Source organism: Botrytis cinerea, chromosome 4 (genome assembly GCF_000143535.2).
Source record: "Botrytis cinerea B05.10 chromosome 4, complete sequence".
Lineage (NCBI taxonomy): Eukaryota > Fungi > Ascomycota > Leotiomycetes > Helotiales > Sclerotiniaceae > Botrytis > Botrytis cinerea.
The window spans coordinates 575,465-600,232 of NC_037313.1; the positions used below are offsets into that span (position 1 = coordinate 575,465).

At 45.4% G+C, this 24,768-nt stretch overlaps 9 protein-coding genes across 9 annotated transcripts; 5 read left to right on the plus strand and 4 right to left on the minus strand.

Moving 5' to 3' along the window:
• The first annotated feature begins 14 nt into the window (after positions 1 to 14).
• Bcgrx4 lies at positions 15 to 930 on the plus strand. The gene is made up of 3 exons (XM_024692389.1): positions 15 to 149; positions 220 to 493; positions 559 to 930. Exons 1-3 carry the CDS (start codon positions 123 to 125, stop codon positions 711 to 713), a joined length of 456 nt encoding a protein of 151 aa, XP_024548164.1. The 5' UTR covers positions 15 to 122; the 3' UTR covers positions 714 to 930.
• Positions 931 to 1,272: 342 nt separating this feature from the next.
• Positions 1,273 to 2,741, plus strand: BCIN_04g01560 (hypothetical protein). The gene is made up of 4 exons (XM_024692390.1): positions 1,273 to 1,591; positions 1,661 to 1,777; positions 1,873 to 2,430; positions 2,515 to 2,741. Exons 1-4 carry the CDS (start codon positions 1,497 to 1,499, stop codon positions 2,621 to 2,623), a joined length of 879 nt encoding a protein of 292 aa, XP_024548165.1. The 5' UTR covers positions 1,273 to 1,496; the 3' UTR covers positions 2,624 to 2,741.
• Positions 2,742 to 2,828: 87 nt separating this feature from the next.
• Positions 2,829 to 5,821, minus strand: BCIN_04g01570 (hypothetical protein). The gene is made up of 2 exons (XM_024692391.1): positions 5,348 to 5,821; positions 2,829 to 5,203 (listed from the first exon to the last, which is right to left on the minus strand). The coding sequence occupies exons 1-2, from the start codon at positions 5,541 to 5,543 to the stop codon at positions 3,057 to 3,059; spliced, it is 2,343 nt and encodes a 780-aa protein (XP_024548166.1). The 5' UTR covers positions 5,544 to 5,821; the 3' UTR covers positions 2,829 to 3,056.
• Positions 5,822 to 5,888: 67 nt separating this feature from the next.
• Bcgcd7 lies at positions 5,889 to 8,328 on the minus strand. Its single transcript, XM_024692392.1, has 3 exons — positions 7,551 to 8,328; positions 6,322 to 7,500; positions 5,889 to 6,272 (listed from the first exon to the last, which is right to left on the minus strand). The coding sequence occupies exons 1-3, from the start codon at positions 7,649 to 7,651 to the stop codon at positions 6,179 to 6,181; spliced, it is 1,374 nt and encodes a 457-aa protein (XP_024548167.1). The 5' UTR covers positions 7,652 to 8,328; the 3' UTR covers positions 5,889 to 6,178.
• A 130-nt stretch (positions 8,329 to 8,458) lies between these two features.
• Positions 8,459 to 11,409, plus strand: Bcnem1. The gene is made up of 3 exons (XM_024692393.1): positions 8,459 to 10,433; positions 10,483 to 10,711; positions 10,763 to 11,409. The coding sequence occupies exons 1-3, from the start codon at positions 9,300 to 9,302 to the stop codon at positions 10,915 to 10,917; spliced, it is 1,518 nt and encodes a 505-aa protein (XP_024548168.1). The 5' UTR covers positions 8,459 to 9,299; the 3' UTR covers positions 10,918 to 11,409.
• A 126-nt stretch (positions 11,410 to 11,535) lies between these two features.
• On the plus strand, positions 11,536 to 16,593 carry Bcrpo31. The gene is made up of 3 exons (XM_001550819.2): positions 11,536 to 12,060; positions 12,115 to 12,264; positions 12,317 to 16,593. The coding sequence occupies exons 1-3, from the start codon at positions 11,860 to 11,862 to the stop codon at positions 16,379 to 16,381; spliced, it is 4,416 nt and encodes a 1,471-aa protein (XP_001550869.2). The 5' UTR covers positions 11,536 to 11,859; the 3' UTR covers positions 16,382 to 16,593.
• A 54-nt stretch (positions 16,594 to 16,647) lies between these two features.
• BCIN_04g01610 (hypothetical protein) lies at positions 16,648 to 19,426 on the minus strand. Its single transcript, XM_001550818.2, has 2 exons — positions 18,996 to 19,426; positions 16,648 to 18,943 (listed from the first exon to the last, which is right to left on the minus strand). The coding sequence occupies exons 1-2, from the start codon at positions 19,274 to 19,276 to the stop codon at positions 16,873 to 16,875; spliced, it is 2,352 nt and encodes a 783-aa protein (XP_001550868.2). The 5' UTR covers positions 19,277 to 19,426; the 3' UTR covers positions 16,648 to 16,872.
• A 72-nt stretch (positions 19,427 to 19,498) lies between these two features.
• BCIN_04g01620 (hypothetical protein) lies at positions 19,499 to 20,604 on the plus strand. The gene has a single exon (XM_001550817.2). It carries the CDS (start codon positions 19,771 to 19,773, stop codon positions 20,389 to 20,391), a length of 621 nt encoding a protein of 206 aa, XP_001550867.1. The 5' UTR covers positions 19,499 to 19,770; the 3' UTR covers positions 20,392 to 20,604.
• Positions 20,605 to 20,611: 7 nt separating this feature from the next.
• On the minus strand, positions 20,612 to 23,165 carry BcpkaR. Its single transcript, XM_024692394.1, has 3 exons — positions 22,649 to 23,165; positions 21,556 to 22,428; positions 20,612 to 21,503 (listed from the first exon to the last, which is right to left on the minus strand). The coding sequence occupies exons 2-3, from the start codon at positions 22,270 to 22,272 to the stop codon at positions 20,814 to 20,816; spliced, it is 1,407 nt and encodes a 468-aa protein (XP_024548169.1). The 5' UTR covers positions 22,273 to 22,428; positions 22,649 to 23,165; the 3' UTR covers positions 20,612 to 20,813.
• Between the last annotated feature and the right edge of the window lie 1,603 nt (positions 23,166 to 24,768).

A 24,768-nucleotide genomic window follows, 5' to 3' on the forward strand; every position in this document is an offset into this window, starting at 1 on the left:
TGGCTAGCTCTTCCGAACCTCCATTCTCCGGAGCTCTTAAACATTATCAATCAAGAGGCAAGGCCACCAAAAAAATACATCAAATTCCACAAATCTTGTACAATAAGATATCATATTTCAATATGATTGCCAAACCAATGTTGTCGTCGGTACGTCAACCTTACCCAACTCATTGAGAATCTAAATATGTTTCCCAAAGTACTAATAAACATTAACCAGATGTTCCGACAAGCTGCCCGCCCTGCGGTATTTGCCTCCAAATTCTCGACCCCTCGATTCTCCCCCATCGCATCCAGATATCTTTCCAATGAAGTTCGCAAGCAGATCGATCAAGTTGTTGGTTCAAAGCCAGTTGTCCTTTTCATGAAAGGCACACCAGAAAGCCCAATGTGTGGCTTCTCGAAGGCAACTATTTCAATCTTGAGCCTGCAAGGCTTGGACCCAGAGAAGTTTGCTGCTCTTAATGTACTTGAGGATGAAGGTTTGAGACAAGGTTAGTCTCCGGAAATGTCTACCTCTGGTATGGATTATACGGAATCTAACACACATGTCAAACAGGAATCAAAGAATACTCTGAGTGGCCAACCATACCCCAACTATATGTCAACAAGGAATTTATAGGTGGATGTGATATCTTGGTCGCAATGCACCAAAACGGAGAATTGGCCAAGGTTTTGGAGGAGAATAACGTCTTGGTTGAGGGGTCATCATAATGACCTCCCGGCCACCTCGAAGACTCAAATATGTATAACAATGGAGGGGAGGAGGGGAGATTCACTGCACAATGCGGTTAATCTTTCTAGATATACCATGGCTCATGAGGAATGAGTAGAACTATGAAGCAGATTTGGTAATATAATGATGATTTTCACGATATCTTGGGGAACATAAAGGATAATAAATATGTGTACATCTCATCTCATACAAGTATTGAAGTATCTGTGAGCGGTTTTCATTTGAATACTAGGTAGGCACTTGAGTGACTTCCATATCAATCTCATGAATAAATCATTGGTAGGGTGTTATATTTAGAATAGGAATTCCTCGTTGAGACGTATGATTTCCTATCTACTCGAGTAATTTTTATATTCTCACCAAAAACCCAAAAACATGCATTTTGTCTAAATCCCCCACCACTGATGGATGATTTCGGCATCGATCGATCTTTCTCGGTTGTTAGAATTAGCTCTGACGGGAGGGAGCTATAAGCGACCAGTGGCGGCTACATATTGTATTCCTTCTTCCCCCACGTCAAACGGCCCGCAAACCAAAGTGTAGTGACGTATGGAACTAGTAAACATATATCAGATTAAGGAGCAAGTACTCCGGTGCATAAGGTAGGTACGAACAAAAGAATAAGTAATGTATTTTTTCGATTTTTAAATATAATTCCTCTTGATTTCTTCTAACCTTCCTACTACATCTTCAAAAACAAAAAAAACCCCCCAAAATCGTCTCTTTTCTTTCAAATTCTATTCGCAACTCAACACGAAAAGATGGTTGGTACAAATGAACTTCGAGCTGAGAATCTCTTCTCTATGAAGAATGATGTTTGCGTCATCACAGGAGGTGGAACTGGTATTGGATTAATGTATTCCCCCCCTCCTCTCTCTTCATATCTGGAGAATCTGTATTTGACTATGTGCTGATAATCAAACAGGGCAGCCCAAACATTAGCTGCAAATGGAGCAAAAGTATACATCACAGGTCGTCGAATGGAAGCTCTAGAAAATGCAGCCAAGCAACACTCTCCCACGTCAGGAGGTTCTATTATCCCGTAAGTTTCTGATCTAGTCTCCTTGTATAATATCTACCTATCGACAGGTGAGATAGCTAGACTAGGTAGCGTATCTGACCAACGCAAAACTCTAGAATTGGACCCTGTGACGTGACCAGCAAGAAAGATCTCGAAAACCTCGTTTCCGAAATCAGCAAGAAGGAGAAATACATCAGTCTCCTGCTCGCAGGGGCGGGGATTTCGGGGCCCAAAGCCGAGCCCAATTCCTCGGACGCCGTCGAGCTGAAGGATAAACTGTTCAATTCGGAAAGTTTCGAGGAATGGGGCACCACGTTCAACACGAACGTTTCGGCTGTCTATTTCACCACGGTGTGTTTTCTGCCGCTGCTGCAGGCGGCTCACAAGTTCCATGGGCGCATGTCGAGCTCTGTTATTGTGATTAGTAGTATGAGTGGCATTATGAGACATGCGCAGGGACATTTCTCGTATAATGCCGCGAAGGGCGCGACGGTGCATTTGAGTAAGCTGATGAGTTATGAGTTTAAGGAGATTGGAGTTAGGGTGAATAGTATTGCGCCCGGATACTTTCCGAGTGAGATGACGACGGGGGAGAGTGATGAGACGCAGAAGAGTTATTTGGATGAGGAGAAGGTGCAGCAGAAGGGTCATGTGCCTATGCAGAGGGGTGGAAGGTATGTGTTTTATCTTTCTCTGTTTTTATTTATTTAAGATATCTCTAAGGTTTGAAAATGATGGAAAGCTAATGATATCTCTAGTGACGAGGAAATGGCAATGGCTGTGTTGTTTTTATCGAAGAATAACTATGTTAATGGAGAGATTATTGCGGTTGATGGTGGTGTTCTTTTGGATGTTCCGGGAAGGTAATTCATGAGATGAGATGAAGTAAGATTGAGGGAGAGAGACATTCACATCGTACCTAGAAGTCGATGAGACAGAGATAGATAGACGTAATCAGGAGAACATAAATAAGCTTTTAACGGCATATCATAAGAGTAATGGATTGTTGATTGCAAGTGAATAAGTCCTGATAAGTGATGTTGAGCAGAAATAAAAAAGTTAACTCGTCTACTCACTACCATCGCTTAAAGATATGCATTCGTGTTTATGGCTGATTGATAGATGGAACATTGTTAGGCTTCAGATGATCACCTCTTAGGGCATGCTATGGGTTAAAAATTGGAATACATTTGTCCGAACTTATCAATTTAATCCTCGGAACATTCAGCGCAGATTGTAGATTCATACCCAATAACGCTTAGACGGAATAGAACAGATACCCCATTATCAATAGATTCATTCATCTTCCCCTCCCAAAAATCCCACTCCTCTGACCCGCATTACTTCCAAGCCACCCTGCCCACGCCTCCCCCTCCCCCTCCCGTTCCCGCTCCTGAATCTCCCTCGCAAACTCCTCATCCATCTGCGTCGCCTCCGCCACCAACTTCTCCCCCTCCCTCCTCAACTCCCCCGATTCCTCCAATAGCCTCTCCACTTCTCGCTTCTTCATCTCTCTCTCCACTCCATCCCCATTTCTCCCCCACTCATTCGAATACCCGCTCTCCAACGCGATCCCCAGAGTGCGAGCTTCGATTTCCTTGGCTGTCGCGCTAGCTAGGAGAGATGAAGCTTGCGCGTGGATTTGTGAGGAATTTTGCGCGTAGGGCGAGGGAGGGGGAGGGGGGAGAGGGATACAGGATCTGGGGATTTGAGGTGGAATGGGAGGGGAGTGGTGAGGGGGAGGAGGAGGGGAAGGAGAAGAGAGAAACGGCCATGTTCCTTCGTACATAGTAGCCATGTTAGGATTCTGTGCCCCGGGAAACGGGGCGTGGAATGTAGGGACGGGAAAATGGGGAAGCGGAGGAAATCTCGCGTTTGGTATCTCGGGGATGTTGGGATAAGTGGGTGTAGGTGCCGAGGGTAGAATGTGTGGAAAATCTCTCTTGTTACATTTCTTCTCCATCTTCTTCCTCTCTTTCTTATCTCTTTTCGCGCCCTTTCGCTCTGCTTTCCGTGTGTTTTTTCGTTCTTTCCGATGCGCTTTCTTTAACCCCCGCTGTTCTTTGCGTAGAATCTTGCGGATGGTTTTTTGAGATTTCTGCTCGTCGTTGAATTTTCGGAGGAGATCTGCGACTTCTTTGCGGAGGTTGGCGAGATCTTGGCGAGATGCGGAGTTGGCGATGTTGGGATCGGGATTTTTCTTGTTCTTGTTCTTGTCCTTGTTCTTCGCGGGTTGGATGTCGTGTTTTGTTTTCTGACTTGTTTGTTTCGTCATGGGGTATTCGGGGTGGTGGAGCCATTCTAGTAGGGATTCTTTGGCGGCGGGAAGTTGGTCGTCGGGGAGCTGGTCGAGGGAGGGGAGGGAAACGAGGGATATAGAGGAGGAAGAACTGGAGGAGCTGGATGAGGATGAGGAAGATGAGGAGGAATGATCTCTCTGTTTTCCTCCTTGGAGATCGTGATAGAATTGTGAGCGTCCGCGGTGATACTCTTCAGGCTCGTGCCTTCCTCTGTGGTGATCCTGCGTGTTTGGACCACCTCTTCCTCTTCCCCATCCGTTCCTCCCATGCCACCCTTCTGGCTCTTGTTCCCATCCTCGATTGATCCCCGGCGCATGCATACCTCCTCTCCCCCTCCCTCCAAATCTATGACCTCCAATACTAACCCCATGCTCATCAGCTACAATCCCTCGATTACCACCAACTCGTAATCCCTTATCATCAGCAACAAACATATTACCAATACGCAGTCCGTTCGAGTCGGCCACAATACCATTCCTTCCAATTCGGAATCCCTCATCATCCGCAACCATAGAGCCTAATCTAAACCCCCGAACCCCTTGACCACACGGAGAACAACAACCCAAAAAGCCTCTCCGACTTCGATTTCGCTCGGGAAAGCGTGACTCTTCTTCATCCGGTATCCAAGAGCCAGGCATGCTACTATCTCTTTCCCGAAACAACTCGGGCTGTTCCAAATCAATGCGAATAATCTCCAGTCCACGAGGAAGAAAGAATCCCAAGTTCCAGGTTTGGATCACTTCATCTACTTGTCTTATCCAATCCGTATTGGATGCAGTGACGGGGTGACGAAGCGGACGAAGCTGTGCTTGAACTTCATTCATATCGAGTCTAGAATAATCATGTTCACCGAGCGTAAGCCTATGCATACGCTCGTCAATTAATTCAGCTTTGAGCTTGCGGTCTGCAACATCGTTGTTGACATTGAGGGTGTGGTCAGGTAGCAAGTAGTTTACAAAGGTTGACCAATCTTGCTGTGTAATGCCATAGTCTGATGCGGAAGATGGGATGGGGATATCAACCGGTGTGCTTCTTGGCGTAACACAAATTTCATGTTGAGTAGTTCTTGGAGCCGAATATTGCGGCGGTAATGGTCGTGACTCGAAGTAGTTGTGAGGGGAGAGATTTTTGCGATCGTTTTCCGAGTCTAGAATAGCAGGGAGTTAGTGAGCTATGCAAGATCTTTAAAATGTTCTAACTTCAGACCAAGCTCTCCTATTCCTCTCCATGAAATACCTCTAGACGAGACGAGCGCGCCGTTTGGTCAAGGAGCTAAAATGACTATGCTTACGTTGATCATCAGGCTCAGTTGGCGAGTAAGGAGGAGTATATATCAACGAATTATCAGTTGATGATGAATCTGACCGGGCTCTTCCATTCACTCTAGATGCATCATCTGCTTCTGTCGTTGTGGGTGTTGGGATCGTAGTATTGGTATTTGAGAAGATATCGGTTTCGCTATATGGAGGAGGGGCAGTCTGATCCATGGTTCCAAAACTATAGATCGCAGCAACGGCTAGAGAAGTGATGGTGGCAAGATGGTATTTTGACAACAACGAAGGATAGAGCAAGAAATGAATATTTGTATAAGATGTTAGGGAACGGTAATAGCTTGAGCTTTTCAACTAAAGCCAGCCTAATCGACTCAATAGAGCTATATATTCAGCCCTGTCGTAGATCAGCAACCCCACATCAGCAGTCATTCATATCTGCCAATCTCTGTCCCCCTTCCGTCTCACAGCATGCTTAAGCGAGAAGATAAGTCAATATTCTGCAAGATTACGCGTTCGAACGAAGGCAGCCACGGTAGCAAGAGAGTCGAGAATGACTATTGGTACCAAGAGAGTTTACTGTTTGTTGATTGCATTACAAACGTCATTGGGATCCAAGTTGTTGATATCGATGATTCCGCCACTAAAGCTTGGCTCAAAGTACGAGTTCCGAACATCTTAGTTTGCAATACCTTTGAAACTTTCCATGGATGGATTCCTCGTACACTACTGGGCTCTAGAATCATACCAGCAGGGCCTATTTAATACCTCCCATCAGAAGAAATTCATAACATAGGATCAAATTGAAACCGTAGAAGATTATTTTCATTTTTCAAACCACCTAATTACATTTACAATTGGAGTTCTGGCTTATGAAAATTTATATCTTCCGGTTTATAGTGTTCTGCAACTATCCTGTATAGATAAGACGGCGCATGGGCTCCTCTGTTGGGTTTGTTAGTAGTATTCATCGAGTTACATTGTGAAAACTTACAAGTTGGTAATATAAAGCTCAACTAAATCAGGGGAGACATAGTCGAAAAGAGGATTGTCGACTTCAACCTTATCTACAAACTCACCATCCTCAAACCCAACGACATTTCCAGGATCGCCATATTCAATGAGCGATTCAAATTCGAAAGGGTATTCCGGACTGAGCTTATAGACACCGCTAACAACAATGACTGGAATTCGATGGAACTTTGCAGCTTTTGCTATTATGCGTGCCCCAGCTGCGGCTACCAATCCACCGTTAGCAATAACAGTATGGGTAGCCAAAATAACCTTGGTAACTCTCGGCATTACCGCGAATACTGCAGCATCTGTTATAGCAATAACTGTGATTCCAGCAGCCGAAAGTGGCTTTAGCATGGTTTCTACGTCCAAATCGTCATCGGCCTCTTGCTCCCCTTTTCCAGTAATCGTAGAATGAGTCGTAGAATGGTCATTTGGGTACGATTCAGCAACTATTACAATAAAATTTCTCTTCTCTGCGGCTTTCAGTAAGAACTTTTGGACACTCCTTGAGGAGCCGTGAATGAGTATAACTTCTTTCTCGGAAATTTGCTCCTGCGCATAACTAGAAATTTGATCATCGACTTGATCGAGCTCCTCGATAATTTCCTCGATACCCTGTATGATTTCGGCCTTGAGATCCTTCGTGCTAGAGGCCATCTTGTGCGCAAGTGAAGTCATGTCTACCACAGATCTGCCATGAGGAGACGCGGTCCCTGGGGGCGTTGAGGCCGGCGAAGGAGCAGCGGAGAGGAGGTTGAACATTGATTGCTGCACAGGCATGTTATAATGAGCCGCATAGGACGTATGTGATGTCATTAGAGGAGGCCGCGAGCTGTGTGACGCCCTTGGTAATGCCACATCGCTGAAGCCCTCACGCATGGGCGAACCAATTTGACTGGTCGATGCTGAATCACTGACATCCTCGCTGCGATCCTCTTTTGCTTCGTCTCTGATCATACCTAAGACTCGGTGGACGATATTGCTAACAACCATTTCCCTTGGTTGGGCTTCGATCAACCTTTGCCCTACTTTCCGAACCCGTTCCAAAAGTTTTGTGATATCCGTCCATCTTTGCTTTGCGACAACTTGGAGTAATAAATGAGCTGTGGCTATGGCGCATGATCTCGAAGTTCTTATCTGTCGTCGTTTCAAGAGTCTAAACTGTGTTAATCGGTTGTTGATTGAAGGTCATGGAGAGGTACATACGATATCAAATTTTCTATGGATGACTCAACTGGCTGACTTTTTAATGATTTTAAGTATGCACCAAGGTTTGGCGCATACCCTCCACTATGAACTGGAGGCATGTCTTTTGTTGGCTTGGAGATTGGATGTGACAGTGAAAAATTTGGAGGTGGATGGATTTGGAGGGGAAAGATTTCGAGTGGTAAGTGACGGCTGGGTGGGTTTGAAGATGTCGAATATTTGTGCGAGTGAAAGCCCCTCGGTGATGCTTTGCTGTTTGGATTGCCAGTTTAGAGTTACTGATGCTGTCACGGTTACTGTCGAATTCGAATGCTTTCTAGTTGATGTCGAATTTGTGCAGGATAGGTACCTTGAGCGTTTTATCCCAACTTGTGTCTCGGTTTCGTAGAGCGTCAAAGAATTGTATTCGTTGAAGATCACTTTTTTGGCGGAGCTACTACTAGAATGCTAAAAGTGCGGGGACGGGTGACTCAGGATGAAGGAAGGAGATCATAGTTACCTTTCAACGCAACTCGGAAGATCCAAGATCCAAGATCCAAGATCCGGTGCAAAAAGCAATACAAAATCAATAATTGTTCCTTTTTCAAGACAAGACAGACCCGGAACGGAATCGAACTGAATGAATACCTAGGTAGCTATCTCGCAACTTCACGTTTCCATTGATCTCAAATCGCGATGCATTGCCCTGCCCCGGCCGTACAGACCAATTCCACGACACGCACTCTCCTCTCTTACTTTGCAGACCACACCGGCCTTCTTTGCGTGAACGAAGACTGTCGACTCCGTGCCTAGGTAATCTCGGGGGGCAGGGTCCATCAAAGTGAGAAACCTCGCCATACGGAGGACAGCATGCAAAGTATCCCAACCGCACCTACCAACCGAATCCAAGCAGGAGGAAGCCCTTCCTCGAGAACTGTCTAGGAGTTGAACAGTGAGTTTGCATTAAGGAGTGAGTGCAGTGCGTGCAATTGGGACACATTCAACAGCCCGTATTATACTAGCATTCGTATCCATTCACTCATCAGCCATCGCCAATTGCGTTGTCCTACTTGTGAACATCCCTCCTTCCCGTTGTGTTGTTGGTGCTGCTGCTGTTGTTGTTGTTGTTGTTGTTGTTGTTGTTGTTGTTGTTGTAGATAATACTGAGCCGTACTGTACCTGCTTGTTAGATATTAACACGGTTTCATGTGAGAATTATAATTCGGCCGCTCACTCGCCCATCCTCATCTACTTTCCAACTTATCATTCCCCTCCTCCCTTCCCATTCCCATTCCCATCGACACTCTTTTTCCTATTCTCCCCTTCTTCCCCTTCCTCCATTTCTTTCGAGGTCAATCATTTTCTTCTTCTAGAACAGCGATTTCCGCCAAAAGTCTAGCTTGTTTTAATCTATTCTCCAAGATCCTATTTCGATCAGGCCAGCGACTTTGCCTTTGTACTTTACATATACCTGGACCGTACGGAGCATCCCATACCTACTCGAGCACACTAACAACAATACGCTATTACGATATATCAATAATTCCCAACTTTCTCTCCTTGCCAAATTTCCATCCAAGCCGACGACGACTTGCGCGAAAACACCATTCGGGATTTTAGGAAATTAACGCAAACATACTTTCCGAACCGAACTCCTATATCATAGACTTTTGGAGCTTTGCGCTCCTAGCGTTTTTAGTTGGGCTATCGCGCATCTCCATTGTTTATGATCGATTGCTAGAAACCTTCCTCCATGGATCGGAAACCATTATGAATTCTTTGAATATCCTCTCGGGGCGAGGCTCTCCTACACATTCTCCATCGCTTTCACGTTCAAATTCCCTGGGAAATGTATTGGCATCCGTAACTACGTCGGAATCTAGAAGGAATTCGCGGGAAGAGGTATACAGCGAGGAGCCGAAAGGACTGGATCAGGAGGATGCGCCAGACTCGAACGCCGATGATGACAATACAATGCACGAATCTATACCACTACTACACAAAGAAGGCATGGCTTATCGTACAAGTGAGCATGTGGGAATAACGAGGATGTTTTATGACTCTATACGATGGGTGCTATCTACTCTTGTTGCGCCGGGGGTATACGTTATAGCTTGCTTGTATGATGAACGGGGTAATTTTGCCCCAATATTTCAATTTAGAAAACTGTTTGGTGGCACAACTGGACATTCAATCACACAATCGTCGGGAGGATCGCCCATTTCCGAGAAAAGTAGTATAGGTCATCTGGCAAACGGAAAGCTATCGGCGATACATGCACCCGCATCGAGAGATCCTCCGCCGAGTTCCTCGTCCTTCATCTCATCTGAGTCCGAATCAGATAACGACCGGCTCCTTAGCGAGACAGATGATTCTGCAACGAAAACTTTAAACCGTCAAACACGTTCAAAATCCTTGCAAAGTTCTGACGAGATCTCACCAGCGAGGAGATCCATTCGCATCAAGCTACATAACGATGAAAATTTGAGGCAGCGGAAGCACCGGAAGGCATCATCAACAACTACTCAGAGTGATGGATCCGGCGGCTCCATGTCCGCTACCGATATGGCTGCTGCGATGATGAAGTCACCTACGTCCCCTGCAACTTCCTCTCTCCTCATGACAAAATATCCACGAGCTCCAGCGCCACCCCGACCTCTCATACCTCGACGACAGCCGTCCTACACTCTTGACGCACCCGTGGGGAAACTCACACAGAAGACGCTCATTCTCGACCTCGACGAAACTTTGATACATAGTATGAATTATGGAGGTCGAATGAGTGCTGGCCATATGGTGGAAGTACAGATCACAAACCTCATGGGTGCAGGGGGCGCTGGTCCTCAACATCCAATATTGTATTATGTGAATAAGAGGCCATATTGTGATGAATTTTTGCGACGTGTAAGCAGTGATGTACATCACAGAGAAATTTCACTGACAGGATTTGCAGGTTTGCAAGTGGTATAACTTGGTTGTTTTCACGGCATCACTTCAAGATTACGCAGACCCGGTCATAGATTGGCTAGAACAAGAGCGTAAATTCTTTTCTGCGCGGTATTATCGACAACACTGTACCTATCGAAACGGCGCCTTCATTAAAGATCTCAGCTCGGTTGAGCCTGATCTTAGTAAAGTGATGATTTTAGACAATAGCCCTGTGAGCTATCTGTTCCATCAAGGTGAATGAATACATGTCAATGAGGTATTGAATAGAGCTAACAATTGGATAGATAATGCAATACCCATAGAAGGGTGGATCAACGATCCCACGGATAATGATCTTCTACATCTGGTTCCCCTTTTGGAAGGACTCCAGTATGTGACGGATGTACGCGCTTTTCTTGCATTACGTGGTGGGGAGGATGGGAAGCATATGACTTCTTAGGGAAGGAATGAGTTTGGAATGTTACGTTCGGAAAGGAGTATAGGAATACTTCATGCATAAATATTTTAATGATACCTTTATATCAAGTCTCAACTACACAGCTGTCTCCATTGCCGCACTGTGGTCTAGAGGTTTTGGTCTTGGAAAGGATGTGAAGTTTCTAATGGAAATTTTCAAGCTCCAAGCCAAGCGGACTAAAAGTCTCGGACATATAATCATTGTACCAGCTCAATTTAATGTGAGGCTTGCAATAGTAGATGTCGTCCAAGGTCGTAGTATGTGTGTGCATGTTGTATATGATGGATGTGTATGCACTGAGTTCAAAAATCGACATCTTCCCATTGACGAATCATAATCCGAACCACCGATCAGCATCAGAAATCCTATGAAAATTAGACGGTTAAAGTTCATCTACGAGTACGGGAACATGGATATGGATATGGAACTATCTAGATCATCAATAGACTTTCATGATCACTGTCCCGCGCTGCAACTAAGCGGATTCAATGCAAGCAAACCTGTATGTGCTGTATGTGTTGTACCATTATTTTGGTATTCACGCCACAACTAAAAAGTATTCCCTGTCCTCTCCGGAGAGAAGTGAAGAACTCTTATCGTGGTGGATAAGGATTGATGCTAGTCCGGATAAGGAAAGGCTTGAATCGAGCTTCATGATTGCGGGGTTCGGTTCTCCAATGGACTCTGTATCTGTCAGGCTGAACCTTTTTTTTTTTCGGAACCAACCATACCAAAATTTCTGCGGCTCAAATCCGACATCTCCATCATCACCACGCTGCCTACCATCTTCCACAACACGAATTCCACTCAATTCCGACCCCGTTAAAACAATAATGCGATAGCAAAAAGGCTTAACATAACTTCAAGCACATCCTCGAATAGCTTCACTTGTCTATGCATCATTGCCGGTAGCACATAAACAGCATGCCCATGATGTCCAGCGGCATGTCGATTAAGGCGCAAGTCGTCGACAAGATTCCGAAACGATTCAAAGAATTGAAATTCGGAATCCAGTCAAATCAAGATATTGTCAACCAGGGTGTTATAGAGGTTTCGAATAAAATGCTATATAATGTTGACGCTGGTCGAACTGCTATTCCACACGGCCCTGTTGACCCAAGATTGGTAGGGGAAATTCGTCTCGATCTATGAAGTTTACCTACTAATATGCTCTCCTAGGGGACTTCCAGCAAATCTGGGCGTTGCGATACTTGCGATAAAGGCCTTCAGGACTGCAATGGCCATTTTGGTCATGTCAGATTACCGCTTCCAGCTTTTCATATTGGGTACTTAAAGTTGATTATCATGATTTTACAAAACGTTTGCAAGGTACTTGGAAAGCCCGATCTCCTTGTGAGCAGTCGGATGCTGACCCTTATAGACATGCGCCAGAGTTCTACTCACTGATGCAGAGCGACGACAATTCTTGAAAGAATTACGAAAGCCAGGTATTGACAATCTGAAGCGCACCCAAATCTGCAAAAAGATCAATGAGCAATGTCGAAAAGCAAGTCAATGCCCCCACTGCAATGCTACCAACGGTCAAATCAGAAAAATCAGTCCCGTTCGATTGGCACACGACAAATATACAAAATACAATAAGTCTACTGCAGCTAAGAAGGTAGTTCCACCCGGAATGGCCGAATACCAAAAATCCTTCGAAGAAGCAAAGAAGCACAATACAGAGTTGGAGAAACACGTGAAGAAAGTATATGAGGATCTACACCCATTGAGGGTGCTGAACTTGTTCAAGTTGATTACGCCAAGCGACTGCGAACTTCTTGGAATCAATCCCGCTGAAGGTCGCCCTGAGATGTTTCTGTGGCAGTTTGTTCCGGCACCCCCGATCTGCATTAGGCCATCTGTTCAGCAAGATGGAGGAAGTAATGAGGATGATATTACGACCAAACTTGCCGAGATTGTTAGCATGGCCTCTTTGCTAAGAGCAGCACTACACAAAGGCCAGGCAGTCCAGACCATTATGGAACAATGGGACTTCCTTCAACTACAAATCGCCATGTATGTCAATAGCGACGTTCCCGGTCTTCAGCAGCCTGGTTTTGGAAAGGCGATTCGAGGATTCTGTCAACGGTTGAAAGGAAAACAAGGTCGTTTCAGAGGTAATTTGTCTGGAAAACGTGTGGATTTCTCTGGACGAACCGTCATTTCTCCCGATCCGAATCTTGGTATTGATGAAGTTGCCGTTCCTATCTTGGTGGCAAAGAATCTTACATATCCTGAACGGGTTCAACGTCAGAATATCGAAAAATTGCGTCAGTGTGTTATCAACGGACCAAATGTTCATCCTGGTGCGCAACAAATCATCAAGAAAGATTCTAACCATAAGATATCTCTGAAATTTGCTAAACGGGATAATGAGGCAAAATTCCTCAAGATAGGAGATGTTGTTGAAAGACATCTTGAGGATGGTGATATTGTACTTTTCAATCGTCAGCCATCTCTGCACAAGCTCAGTATCATGAGTCATTATGCCAAAATTCGACCCTGGAGAACATTCCGTCTGAATGAGTGTGTTTGTAATCCATACAATGCAGATTTCGACGGTGATGAAATGAATCTTCACGTACCGCAAACAGAGGAAGCGCGAACTGAGGCAATCAATCTCATGGGAGTGAAAAACAATCTTTCTACTCCCAAGAATGGAGAACCTATTATTTCTGCTACCCAGGATTTCATTACTGCAGCTTATTTACTCTCCAATAAAGAGAACTTTTTCGATCGCAAGACCTTCACAAACATCTGTATGTACATGGTTGACGCAAATCTTCATTTGCAACTTCCTGACCCGGCCATTTTGAAGCCACAAGCTCTTTGGACTGGCAAACAAGTTTTCAGTGTTCTCATGCGTCCAAACAAGCAAGATAATATTCTTGTTAATGTTGACGCGAAGTGTCGAGATTTTGTACCAAGCATGGTACCCAAAGGCTTTGCGAATGACATGGAAGCCAATGACGGATGGCTAGTGATTCGAAATTCAGAAGTAATGTGTGGTCTTATGGACAAGAGTACAGTTGGATCTGGAAAGAAGGACTCTATTTTCTATGTCATATTGCGAGATTATGGGCCAGACGCAGCAGTTGTCGCCATGAATCGGTTGTCTAAGCTCTCTGCTCGGTACCTGACGAATATGGGGTTCTCTATAGGAATTAGTGATGTCTATCCTTCCGCTGAACTCAACAAGAGTAAAGCCAGATTGATCGCAGCTGCTTATGTAGAGTGTGAGCAATTGATTGAAAGTTTCAAAAACAATACACTAGAGAAGTCTACAGGTTTGAGTATGGAAGAGACCCTTGAAGCTAAACTTTCTGGCAAGCTCAGTCAAGTTCGTGGTGCAGCTGGAAAAGAGTGTCTCAGAACCTTATACGCTTCGAGCTCACCGCTAGTAATGGCTAATTCAGGATCAAAGGGTTCAGCAATTAACGTTGCGCAGATGGTGGCGCTGGTAGGGCAACAGATTATTGGAGGTTCTCGTGTTCAAGAAGGCTTTCAAGATAGAACTCTTCCTCATTTCCCGAAACATTCTAAACAACCTCCTGCCAAAGGTTTCGTAGCGAACAGCTTTTTCACAGGATTGACTCCTTACGAATTTATTTTCCACGCTATGTCCGGACGTGAAGGTTTAGTCGATACCGCAGTCAAAACAGCAGAAACAGGTTACATGTCACGACGACTTATGAAATCGTTGGAAGATTTGTCAACACAATATGATGACACTGTTAGGACTTCTGGTGGAGGAATTGTTCAGTTCCAATTTGGTGCCGACGGACTGGATCCCCTAGACATGGAGGGAAATGCAGTTCCTGTCAATTTCAAGCGAACCTGGACTCAAGCGGAGACTCTTACATGGAACAATGAGGAAAGATCGCTTCTGCCATACGAGGTTACCAAACAATGTGCGGAACACTTGGCAACATTCAAAGCCAAGTTTTCTAGATTTGGACTTCGCAATGGAGAACCATTAAGTTATGACGATGCTAGCGACTACGGTGTGGATGAGCATGATGGTGGTCGGGAGTTCCTTGCTGCCGTCAATAAGTTCATTGGGGAGAAAGCATCACACATGGGTAGAGTACGTACGAAGGCTGGGCTCCATGATTTCGTAGATGACCCGGAAGTTACGGGTATACTCTACAACGAGGAAGACGAACGGGAAGAATCAAGAGATTATGTCAACCAAGTTGCCAAGGTTTCCGAGACCACATTAAAGAAGTTTTGCGAACTTTGTTTGGAAAAGTACTCTAGAGCCAAGGTTGAACCAGGCCATGCTGTTGGTGCTGTTGGTGCACAATCGATCGGAGAACCGGGAACACAAATGACCTTGAAAACTTTCCATTTTGCTGGTGTCGCTGGTATGAACTTGACAGCAGGTGTACCCCGTATTAAGGAAATCATCAACGCTTCAAAGACGATTGCTACGCCATTCGTCAAATGTCCTCTGCTCAACTCTAAGGAATTGGAAGTAGCCCGTCTCGTCAAAGCTCGTATGGAGAAGACCTACCTGCACGAAGTTCTTCATTTCGCCGAGGATATGTGGTCAGCGAAATCTGCCATAATCTGTCTGGCTGTAGACACGGAATATTTGGTAAATAGGCAGATCGAAGTTACCGTGGAAAATATCGCACATACAATTCTGAAGAACAAAAAACTCAAGGTCCGAAGCGAAGATTTACACGTCAAAGGGAATTGCATTTTCATTAACGTTACACACGATGGTAGCGTTCCTACTACAGCTCGAGGAGCCGCAGCTAAAGGAAAACCTTCTCTCGATGAGGGCGGTTCTGATCTTCTACTTCGTGTACATCACCTCAAGCGCGCTGTGCCAGAATTGGCAATATCTGGATACCCAGAAGCCACAAGAGCTATCATTAACACATCTGAAGACGCAGTTCCAGAGTACACTGTTGTCGTCGAAGGATATGGTCTCCGTGCCTGTATCGGAACTGAAGGTGTCGACGGCACCAAAGTCAAATCTAACAGTGTCATGGAGATGCGTGACGTCCTCGGTATTGAAGCTGCTCGTTCCACAATTGCCAACGAAATTGCAACGGTTATGGCGGACATGGACATTGATCCTCGTCACATGCAACTCCTTGCTGATGTCATGACGTACAAGGGAGAAGTCCTGGGTATCACACGTTTCGGACTTTCTAAAATGAGAGATAGTGTGTTGCAACTTGCATCCTTTGAGAAAACACCAGATCATCTTTTCGATGCGGCTGCAGGCATGAAGACGGATAGAATCGAGGGTGTTAGTGAGTGTATCATTATGGGACAGACAATGGGCGTAGGTACAGGCGCATTCAAGGTTGTCAGAGCATTGGATCTTACACCGGAGGATCTCAAAGTAAAGCCAACCCTTTTCGAAGATGCATGGAAGGTAGACCAAAGGGAGAGAATAAAACTGAAGAGAGCAACCATGGGTTGAACTTACGATAATGTGGAGAACTGGTGATATGATGGAGTTTATCGGCGAAGATTGGGTCACATACTTGGATGAGAGATTGGGGGAATTCTTCAAATTTTGGTGGTCTTGAGCGCGAGCTTGTCTATACAGTATAATACCCAGCAAATTAAAAAAGTATAAAATCATAAATAGACAGAACAATCATGCTGTAATTGATATAAAAAGTTTCCGCACACTTTCATCATGTTCATTAATGTCGATCCCCGAAATCAAAGCAAAATCCCAGGTGATGTGAATATTCCAAGTTAATTTGTATGACAAAATATGTATAATCCACAATTGAATTTGACCGTTCTGTCCTTCTGACACTAATAGCAATTTTAACCCATCCATCCCATTCCAATTGTGAACGTATACCATTAACCCATTCCCCGAAATCCCATACCTAAATTCCCCAATTCATCAAATCCTCATAACCATAACCCAAAAGGAAACCCCTATCAAAACCCTCACTACATAAGTTCAAACCCTGCACTAATCCCCTCGAACGGCGTAATCGCGCCCCCCACCACCTTCGAATCACCAAAATATCTGATTCGATATCGACCGCGCTGAGCCCACTCCTCCGCCTCCCACGTAATAGTCACTTCGCTCGTGCCCAAAATCTCGCTTACTTTCTTCCACTCGAATATGAGACTCCAATCGCTATCGTCGCGGACTCGGGTCCATTTCGAGGTTTCGGGGTTGAACATCTCGATAGAGGCATATGTTGATTCGAGATGAAGGTTATTGCGTGGATTGGCGCCGATGAATGTAGCTGTTATGACTGGGGATGAAGAAAGGGGGTAGGAGGGGGAAACGTCGCTTTTTACATCACCGTAGGAGGTGAAGAAGGGGTGGCCGTCATAGACGACACCGGTTATAAAGGAGAGGGATTTATTGACATTATTTGGGGGGAACGGGCCGGGCGGAGGTTGAGACACAGAGGTGGAACTTAAGAAGGGGAGGTGAGAGATTGTGAGGTTGATGTAGGCGTTGAGTGTGTAGGGACCGTAGAGAGTGGAAGCGCCTTCGTAGCGTTGGATGCCGTATTCTTCGGGGGTGGCAATATAGTGTGTGTAGCTATTAGCTGGGCCTCCGATGACCACGATTGGGTCTGGAGAAGATGAGTCAGACAGGATGGTTAATGCGGCGGAGTCGCGAATGGCTTCTTTCCAGCGACGACCGGACATCGTTGTTGCTTCTCCAGGACTGACAATGATGAATAGTTGTCCCACTCGAAGTAATTGTACATCTACGACATTGGGTGTCCACAAATAAGGTGTTGAGATCTCGCCAACGTCAAGTAAAATAGGTTTGGGGTAATGACAACGCTTTTGTTGCTCGCTTGGTGCCTTAATGAGACTGGAAACGACGCGCCACACCGGCGAAGCATTTGGTGTATTGGGATCATTTTGAGTGAAATCAAATGCACCTGGCCCATCAGAGGTTCCAGCCGCGAACGAATACCCCAAAGCAGCTGGACACGTATGAACGTAACTTCCATTGTCCAAAGGAAAGGAGAAATTTGACATATCCTGGAATGTATGGAAAGATTTCACGGATGATCCCGAAACAGCAGTCAACTTTGTGTCGGCCTCGTCGTATAATTTCTTGGCAGGCTGGAATTGTCTCTTGCCAACCTCGTGGCAAGATGATGCACCATTATCCTTTACACGGAAGAAAGGTCCCCGAGCGTGGCAATACTGGCTTTTACCATCACTGCACGTACTGTTTTCGAAACTACATTGCTGCCCAGATCCGTCTTCACACCAAGCACCAAGCACATTCGGGCTTGTGTCGCCAACATTAGATTGCGAGAATCCGGCCACAAAACCTTCAGCTGCATTGTCCTCTTGAATCACACTCTTTTCGAAGAGATCCGCAGCGACACCTTTATTATCGCCCGAAATAAGCGTATTGTTCCCTAGCATTGAAGTTCCATGTGTAGGAAACCATGTCAAGACCCCAATATTCTTCCCGTCAGAAGCCCGCGAGAATTTCAAAAGAGTGAGATCCTTCTCGACAGATCCATCATCCTCAGTACTAGCATTGTACTTTGCTCGTTCTTCTTCCGGATTTGCTAAATAGGCATATAAACTTCGATTGATATTGGCTCCAAAAACTTTCGTCGAACCAACATTCAGATATCCGGGTTGAAGGCTAGTATGAGCTCTTTGAATAGACAAAACAGCTCCATCTACTATAGCTTGATAGCTCTGTTTACTGAATCCCTTGCTGGTAATTTGGGGAAGTAGATAGTTCAGCCACGCACCCGGACCAGAATGAGAATGTGTGCCTGTCACGGCTACATTCTGTTGTCCATACACAGCATAATCGCTGCCTAGATTTGCGAGACCTTCCAATATACCATATCTAACGGCAGTATCTCCCGATTGTGTATCCAGAACGAGATAGACAAAACGGTCTTCCGGTCGATCGACATCTCCTACGATAAAGGCTCGAGAGTAGAGGCGTTGCCGTAACCCTGATCCAACTTGCTTGGTATCTGCATATCCCATCATGTTTATCTCCACAACTGGACTATCATTCAATGTTAGTATGGCATCACAGTGTTAAAATGCAAGGTTCGTACCCAGTGATATCCGCCTTTCCAACTCCCAGTAAATACTGGCTCCCCTCCGAACTACCGTATTGTTGATTTTCGGTATTTTTGTAATCCCCATCGGTCCATGTCCAAAACTCCTTTCGCAAAGATCCGCCATTGAAAGAATCACATAAACATAATATAGTTATGACAACAACAATTGCTCCAACGGCATTCATCCAAAATCGATTTGGGCGGGAGTTATTCTGTCTATGCTCACGTTGGTTCTGGTCGAGAAGACCGATCTTCATTTCCGGATCCCGCTCCATGATTTCAAAGTAAAGAACACTTTGTTATTTTAATGATAATATAGTCTCTTTAAATTGTTCAATACATCATCCCATGGTGAACAATGTATCGTAGAGTTGGTAGCTTAAAGCTTGAGGCGGGAGTGGCGGCTGGTTCCTTAGTTTCCAGTCAAGCTCCCTTAGTGGAGCGAGCCTGGCGCGCAAGGCAAACCTTAAGCTTCTAGGCTTGCTTAACTTGCACATGAGAAATTTATATTTGTTACATTAAACAAACAAACAAACACATCAACTTTCTCCAAGCACTTACTTATATTCTAGTTTCAAAATTAGCTACTACGATTTATCACAATACTTCTATATCGGAATTTTCTAAAAACACGACAGAAAGGATACAATCTCGAATTGGTGCTTATACAAATTTCAAACAATTCTCAAGCTCCCTCACATCGAATACCTCGAAACCACAATCCATCACCCCCAATTCTCAAACTCCAAACTCCAACCTCCACTCCAAAATGCCTCTCATAAACGAAATCCACGAATCCCTCCCATACATCGACGTTGAGCCTACCCCCTCCGAACGCGCAGCCGCCGAATCCCTCATAGCCAGCTCGCTCGAGCCCAGCTCCCCATCCACACCACACCCCTCTCTCCCGGCTCTCCTCCCCTCCAATCTCTCCCCCGCCCTTACCGCAGAACACGCTCGCATATCCTCTTCATCGCCTCCACCCCCTCTAAAAGCCATCGACCTAACCCGCTACGAAACGCTCTCCCCCGCAGACTCGACGCTGCCAGCTCAGACTCTCCTCTCCCAAGCCTACACCTCTCAAACGTACCTAAACACGCGACTTACCAATCTCTCTCTCCTCGATCAGTTTGGTAAAAATGCCTGGTTGATTGGAAACGCGCAGTTGGAGGATATATTAAAGGGGTTGGAGAGGGAGGTCGCCGCAAAGAAAGATGAGATCGATGTTGTGGTAATTGGGAGGAAGAATGCACAGGAGGCGGCAGAGGCGGAGATTAAGGGTCTAGAGGAAGGGTGGAAGAAGGGCATTGGAAGAGTGTTGGAGACGGAGGTGGCAGCTGAAGGTATCAGGAGGGAGATTTTGGACAGGAGAAGGGCGGGTGCTAGCTAATTCTGAGTTGGGGGCATGTAAGATATGGAATAGAAGGAAGGTAAATGGAATGAAAATACCAGCCGGGCTCTGGTTGAGACTACACGATATATGAACAGCGAAGGGTCAAATGTGGACAAAATTTAGTACCACTGCTGCGATGTTTCTATCTACGGTTTTGGTATCCTTGAGGTTGCATCACAAAGTTACAATTTGAGGCGTCAGGATAAAACATGCATGGTGTAAAACTAATTAGCATTCAAAAGCAGTTCGCTAAAAGCATCAATAATACAATTGCAAAGTGATTGAAAATCTGACTCTTGTCTGCATCTCAGGTATTTGCCCACTAATAATCCCTAGTCCATTTGATCATCTCATGAACGAACGTAACCTGTATCTGAACGCCACCAAGTAAAACGAATCCATTCCAAACCAACAATCCTTTAGTTCTGGTGAAGGGGATCAATGCTCTCCACGCTCTCATATTTTGTTCTTCTCATAATACTTTCAACTGGTCCCAATAATCTCTGGAACCCGTTTTTGCCCAGGGTAGCTACCTTTACTTCAGTTTTGCTAACAACGCTAGCAGCTCGGGGAGCATCATTCAGTAATGCCAATTCTCCGAAATAGTCCCCCTTGTGGTATAATTTTACTGGGTTGTCTACGCCACGTTTGTATGCTTCGGCCTCTCCACTCTCAAGAAGATAGAATGCTTCTCCGGCATCCCCTTCATTTATGATCGCAGTACCAGGTGGGTATTTCTGGGTCTCCAAAGCATCAGCAATTTTCGACCTTTCATAACGGGTCAAAGTTGAAAGAAGTGGCACTTCTTCGAGGAAACTTTCATAGAGACGACGGCGCTGGAATGTTGAGTCCATCAGGATTCGGCGGAAAGTTATGCGATCTAAAGCCCAGAGAGTGCAGGAGGCCTCTGCAGATATAACTGTGGCTGCTCTGGGAGCGTTATACATGAGGGCGAGTTCACCAAAAGATCCACCAGGCTCAATGGTGGCTACCTTGGTCCCGAGACCGTCGGGGCCTGGTTGCAGTGAGCCAGTGGAATTGACATGGACGTCAAAAGAGCCTTTCTCGACGACGTAGAAGAAATCTCCCTGATCACCTTGTGAGATGACCTAAATTAAATTAGTGGGGTTCAAAAAGCTCAACAATTGAAGCTACACGTACCTTGATACCAACAGCGGGAATTGGCTTCTCTACGAGAGCACCTAGTACTTGAGCGCTTTGTTCGTCATCAAGATGACTAAAAAGAAAGTTTCCGGAAATTGACTTCTTCAAGCGTGCTACTTGATCCTGTGTTTTTTGGTGAAAGGGAGGAGACCAGTTATCGTTGGATGAAGCTGTTGGGTTGAGAGATTCGGCCGAAACAGAAGTGCGCCTCCCCATACCGTAATGCTCAGGAAACCCTTCGCTCGCAGGTTTGAAAGAGGATGGTGGAAAGTCTCCGGTGCTTGCGTCTCCTCCAAACGAGCCTCCAAATGAAGGCCCAAACGAAGCTCCAAATGAAGGAACTCCCTTTGAGAATCCAAAATTTGGTGTTGTTGGTGATGTTATCGTATCATTTTCATCCTCCTCTATGACTTTTGAAATGTTTCCGGGAACCGCTTGTTCATGTCCTAACCCATTTCCGTCACCACCGAAAGGATTGGCGTGAGTTCCAAGCCGACCAGGGAATGTGTTTCCAGCCATCCTCGGCCGATTTGCTGTTCCTGGTGATACGGAACGATATGATCTATTGCGAGATGTAAGGAAACCTGCGCGCTCCGTTTCTAGACGTTGACTGAAATAGTTGGCACAGAATTGTAGAATATCGGTAGGTTGGTTTCTAAGAATTTCTTGACTGAGCGACTCGATTTCGGTCAAGTACACCGACGGTAGTGACATTCGAACTCGTTATGTGAGGTAAACAGCTCAATGCTTTGTTTACAACCTAGTGAAGGTTCATAGAATTGCGACAATGTAATCGAGTGAATCGAGAAGAGGATTCCGCAGCAGATAAGGCGGAATTGCGAGGGAGTCGACGGATGAGGTTGGCGTAATCTGTATGATCGTAAAACAATTTAGTGAGAGCTCATGGGCAGTGCATGTAGTGAGTCAATGTGAAGGAAGCGTATAGAGAACATGCCACTGGCAGCTCGAAAGTTGAAGGAAATGATTGATGTACTTGGAACAAGGCCCGTTCGATCAGGTACAAGCTTCAGCACTCTGTACTTGGAATTAATGAATCCACGGGGAAAGTGGAGTAGAGGTCAACACCTACCAGGACCTTATTGAATAGGTTGAGCTGTGAGTCCGATCTCTTTATACTGGAAGGCCGCGACTCTAACACGGTAGGAGATGGGATGGTGTTGGTTTGATAGAAGGTTGCGAGGGTTGCGATGGTAATTGAAGTGAAGGGTATTAAAAGGAGTTATTGGGGAAGAGTTATCTAAAGAGACTGGAAGGAAGGTACCGGTATCTTGATCGACAAGGCGAGGGGAGGGGGGAAATGGCGAAGCTCTTGCCTACCGTAACAACCCTTCTCGCTTGGATGTGGGGGAGGGAAGCGGTAGTGAGATGGAATAAATTGATTGGTTTTTGAAGCTTCGATGCAAAGTTCGAGAAGAAGCCTAGAAGGAATTGAAACGATCCGAAGGAATAATGCTTGGTGTTTGGGTGCGGCAAAGGAATCGTCTGCAATATGGGATGTGTGTATGTAAGTAGGTACGGATGTGTACGTAGGCACGTTGGCAAAGCAAAGGGTCAAGCAACAAATAATGTACAATGGGCTGGATAAACCGTATCAACATCTGGCCCGATACTTCTTATATGGAGCAGAGAAGAAGATTTGCGTCCAAGCTGTGAGAACATTCATTTCAATAGCTCTAAATATCAGACATTCCGATTTCTAATGAACAAAGGCCGTATTATTGGCATTGCTCCATGGGTGATCAGTCGAGATCACCTTCTTAAATTTGCTGCCAGTGATTGAGATTAGTTCCTGGTTCGATATGGAATCCCCCTAGATGGCCATTCACAGGTATTCGGCATCCAGGTTTGGTTGAAACAAAGAACCATGGCTTTTGGACTGGGAGCTCAATCTCCGGGTGTTTGCGACAGCCCTTCTATTGGAATAGGGACGGACGGGTGATTATTTATTATTATTACTCTTTGTATGAGGGAGCATCGGGCTCTTCCCTCGTACGGCTCATCTCATACCACTGACTCATCTTGGAGAATCATGAAGGACCTCCGTGGACATATTAAGGAATGTCTTTTAAATTTCTCGTATCCAGCAACACTGTCTGGGTCTCTGCAGATGATCTGATGGACTTTCCACAACCATCGACACTGTGGCATTTCGATACTTTGTGCGTGCAAGCGTGTCGGCGTGCAAGCACTTGATTAAGGGGCTGCGAAAACGTCATAGTCACAGTCATCGGCAGGGCAAGAAAAGCCATCGCAACGCTGGCGAGCTACGCATGCCTAGGTCGTCGCTTCGACTGTCGAGGATTCATTGCTTGATTTCCTTGGAGGGGGGGGGGAGGGGGTTTTTATGGAGAAAGAAGTAAAATCAAATCAAATCAAATCAAATCAAATCAAGTCAAATCAAGTCAAATCAAGTCGAATCAAGTCAAGAAGTGACTACAGCATACTATCTACCACCTCATGCCAGTCCGTGACTCGAGTGCACATAAAGGGGCAGTCGGCTCCAATTGACGCTCACGATGCTTCTCACACAATCATGATAAGTGAAATAGAGTTTCTGTCTAGTGCACAGTAGTAGCTAGTAGCTAGTAGCTCGCCTCCAATGCGTGATTGATTGCTTGTGATTCCCCGCAGTAATAAGGCAGAAGCAATTAATAAATAAAAGGCGTCTTCTCTTCTGTCTCCCCTTCCCAGTCGGTCTCTAAAAGCGGCATCGCCGGTCGTTCTATCAAGATTCCAAAATCTTCTTACTTGATCAGTGCTTAGTTTCGGATTGCCCCCTTCACAATGTATGCTACTACCGAGCAGGTATCGGTAGGTCTCAGGTCGTGGTTTTCAAGGGTTTCTTCCATGAAGCCCTATACTACTCCTCGTTGCGTGTGGGTGTGGGTGATAGATAGCGTTCAGATGGAAGGGCTGTCAATCTATCCGTCTATGCATCTATCTCTCGATCATGGACCTGGTTTCATCGAGCTGTCAAGCTGTCAAGCAGTCACGCAGTCGAGCAATCTAGAGAAACTTTCAAATGCTTTGACTTGTTGATGCAGGATCTCGTATCTATCGCGATCAAAAGAAGAGAAGAAGAAACTCGGATGGAAAATGGATGCATGCTCTTCCGTCGCGAGTCTGTACAGACAATGTCATACATGCATAATCACTTAAGATTGCTCGCTAGGGATTTCATGAGCCACT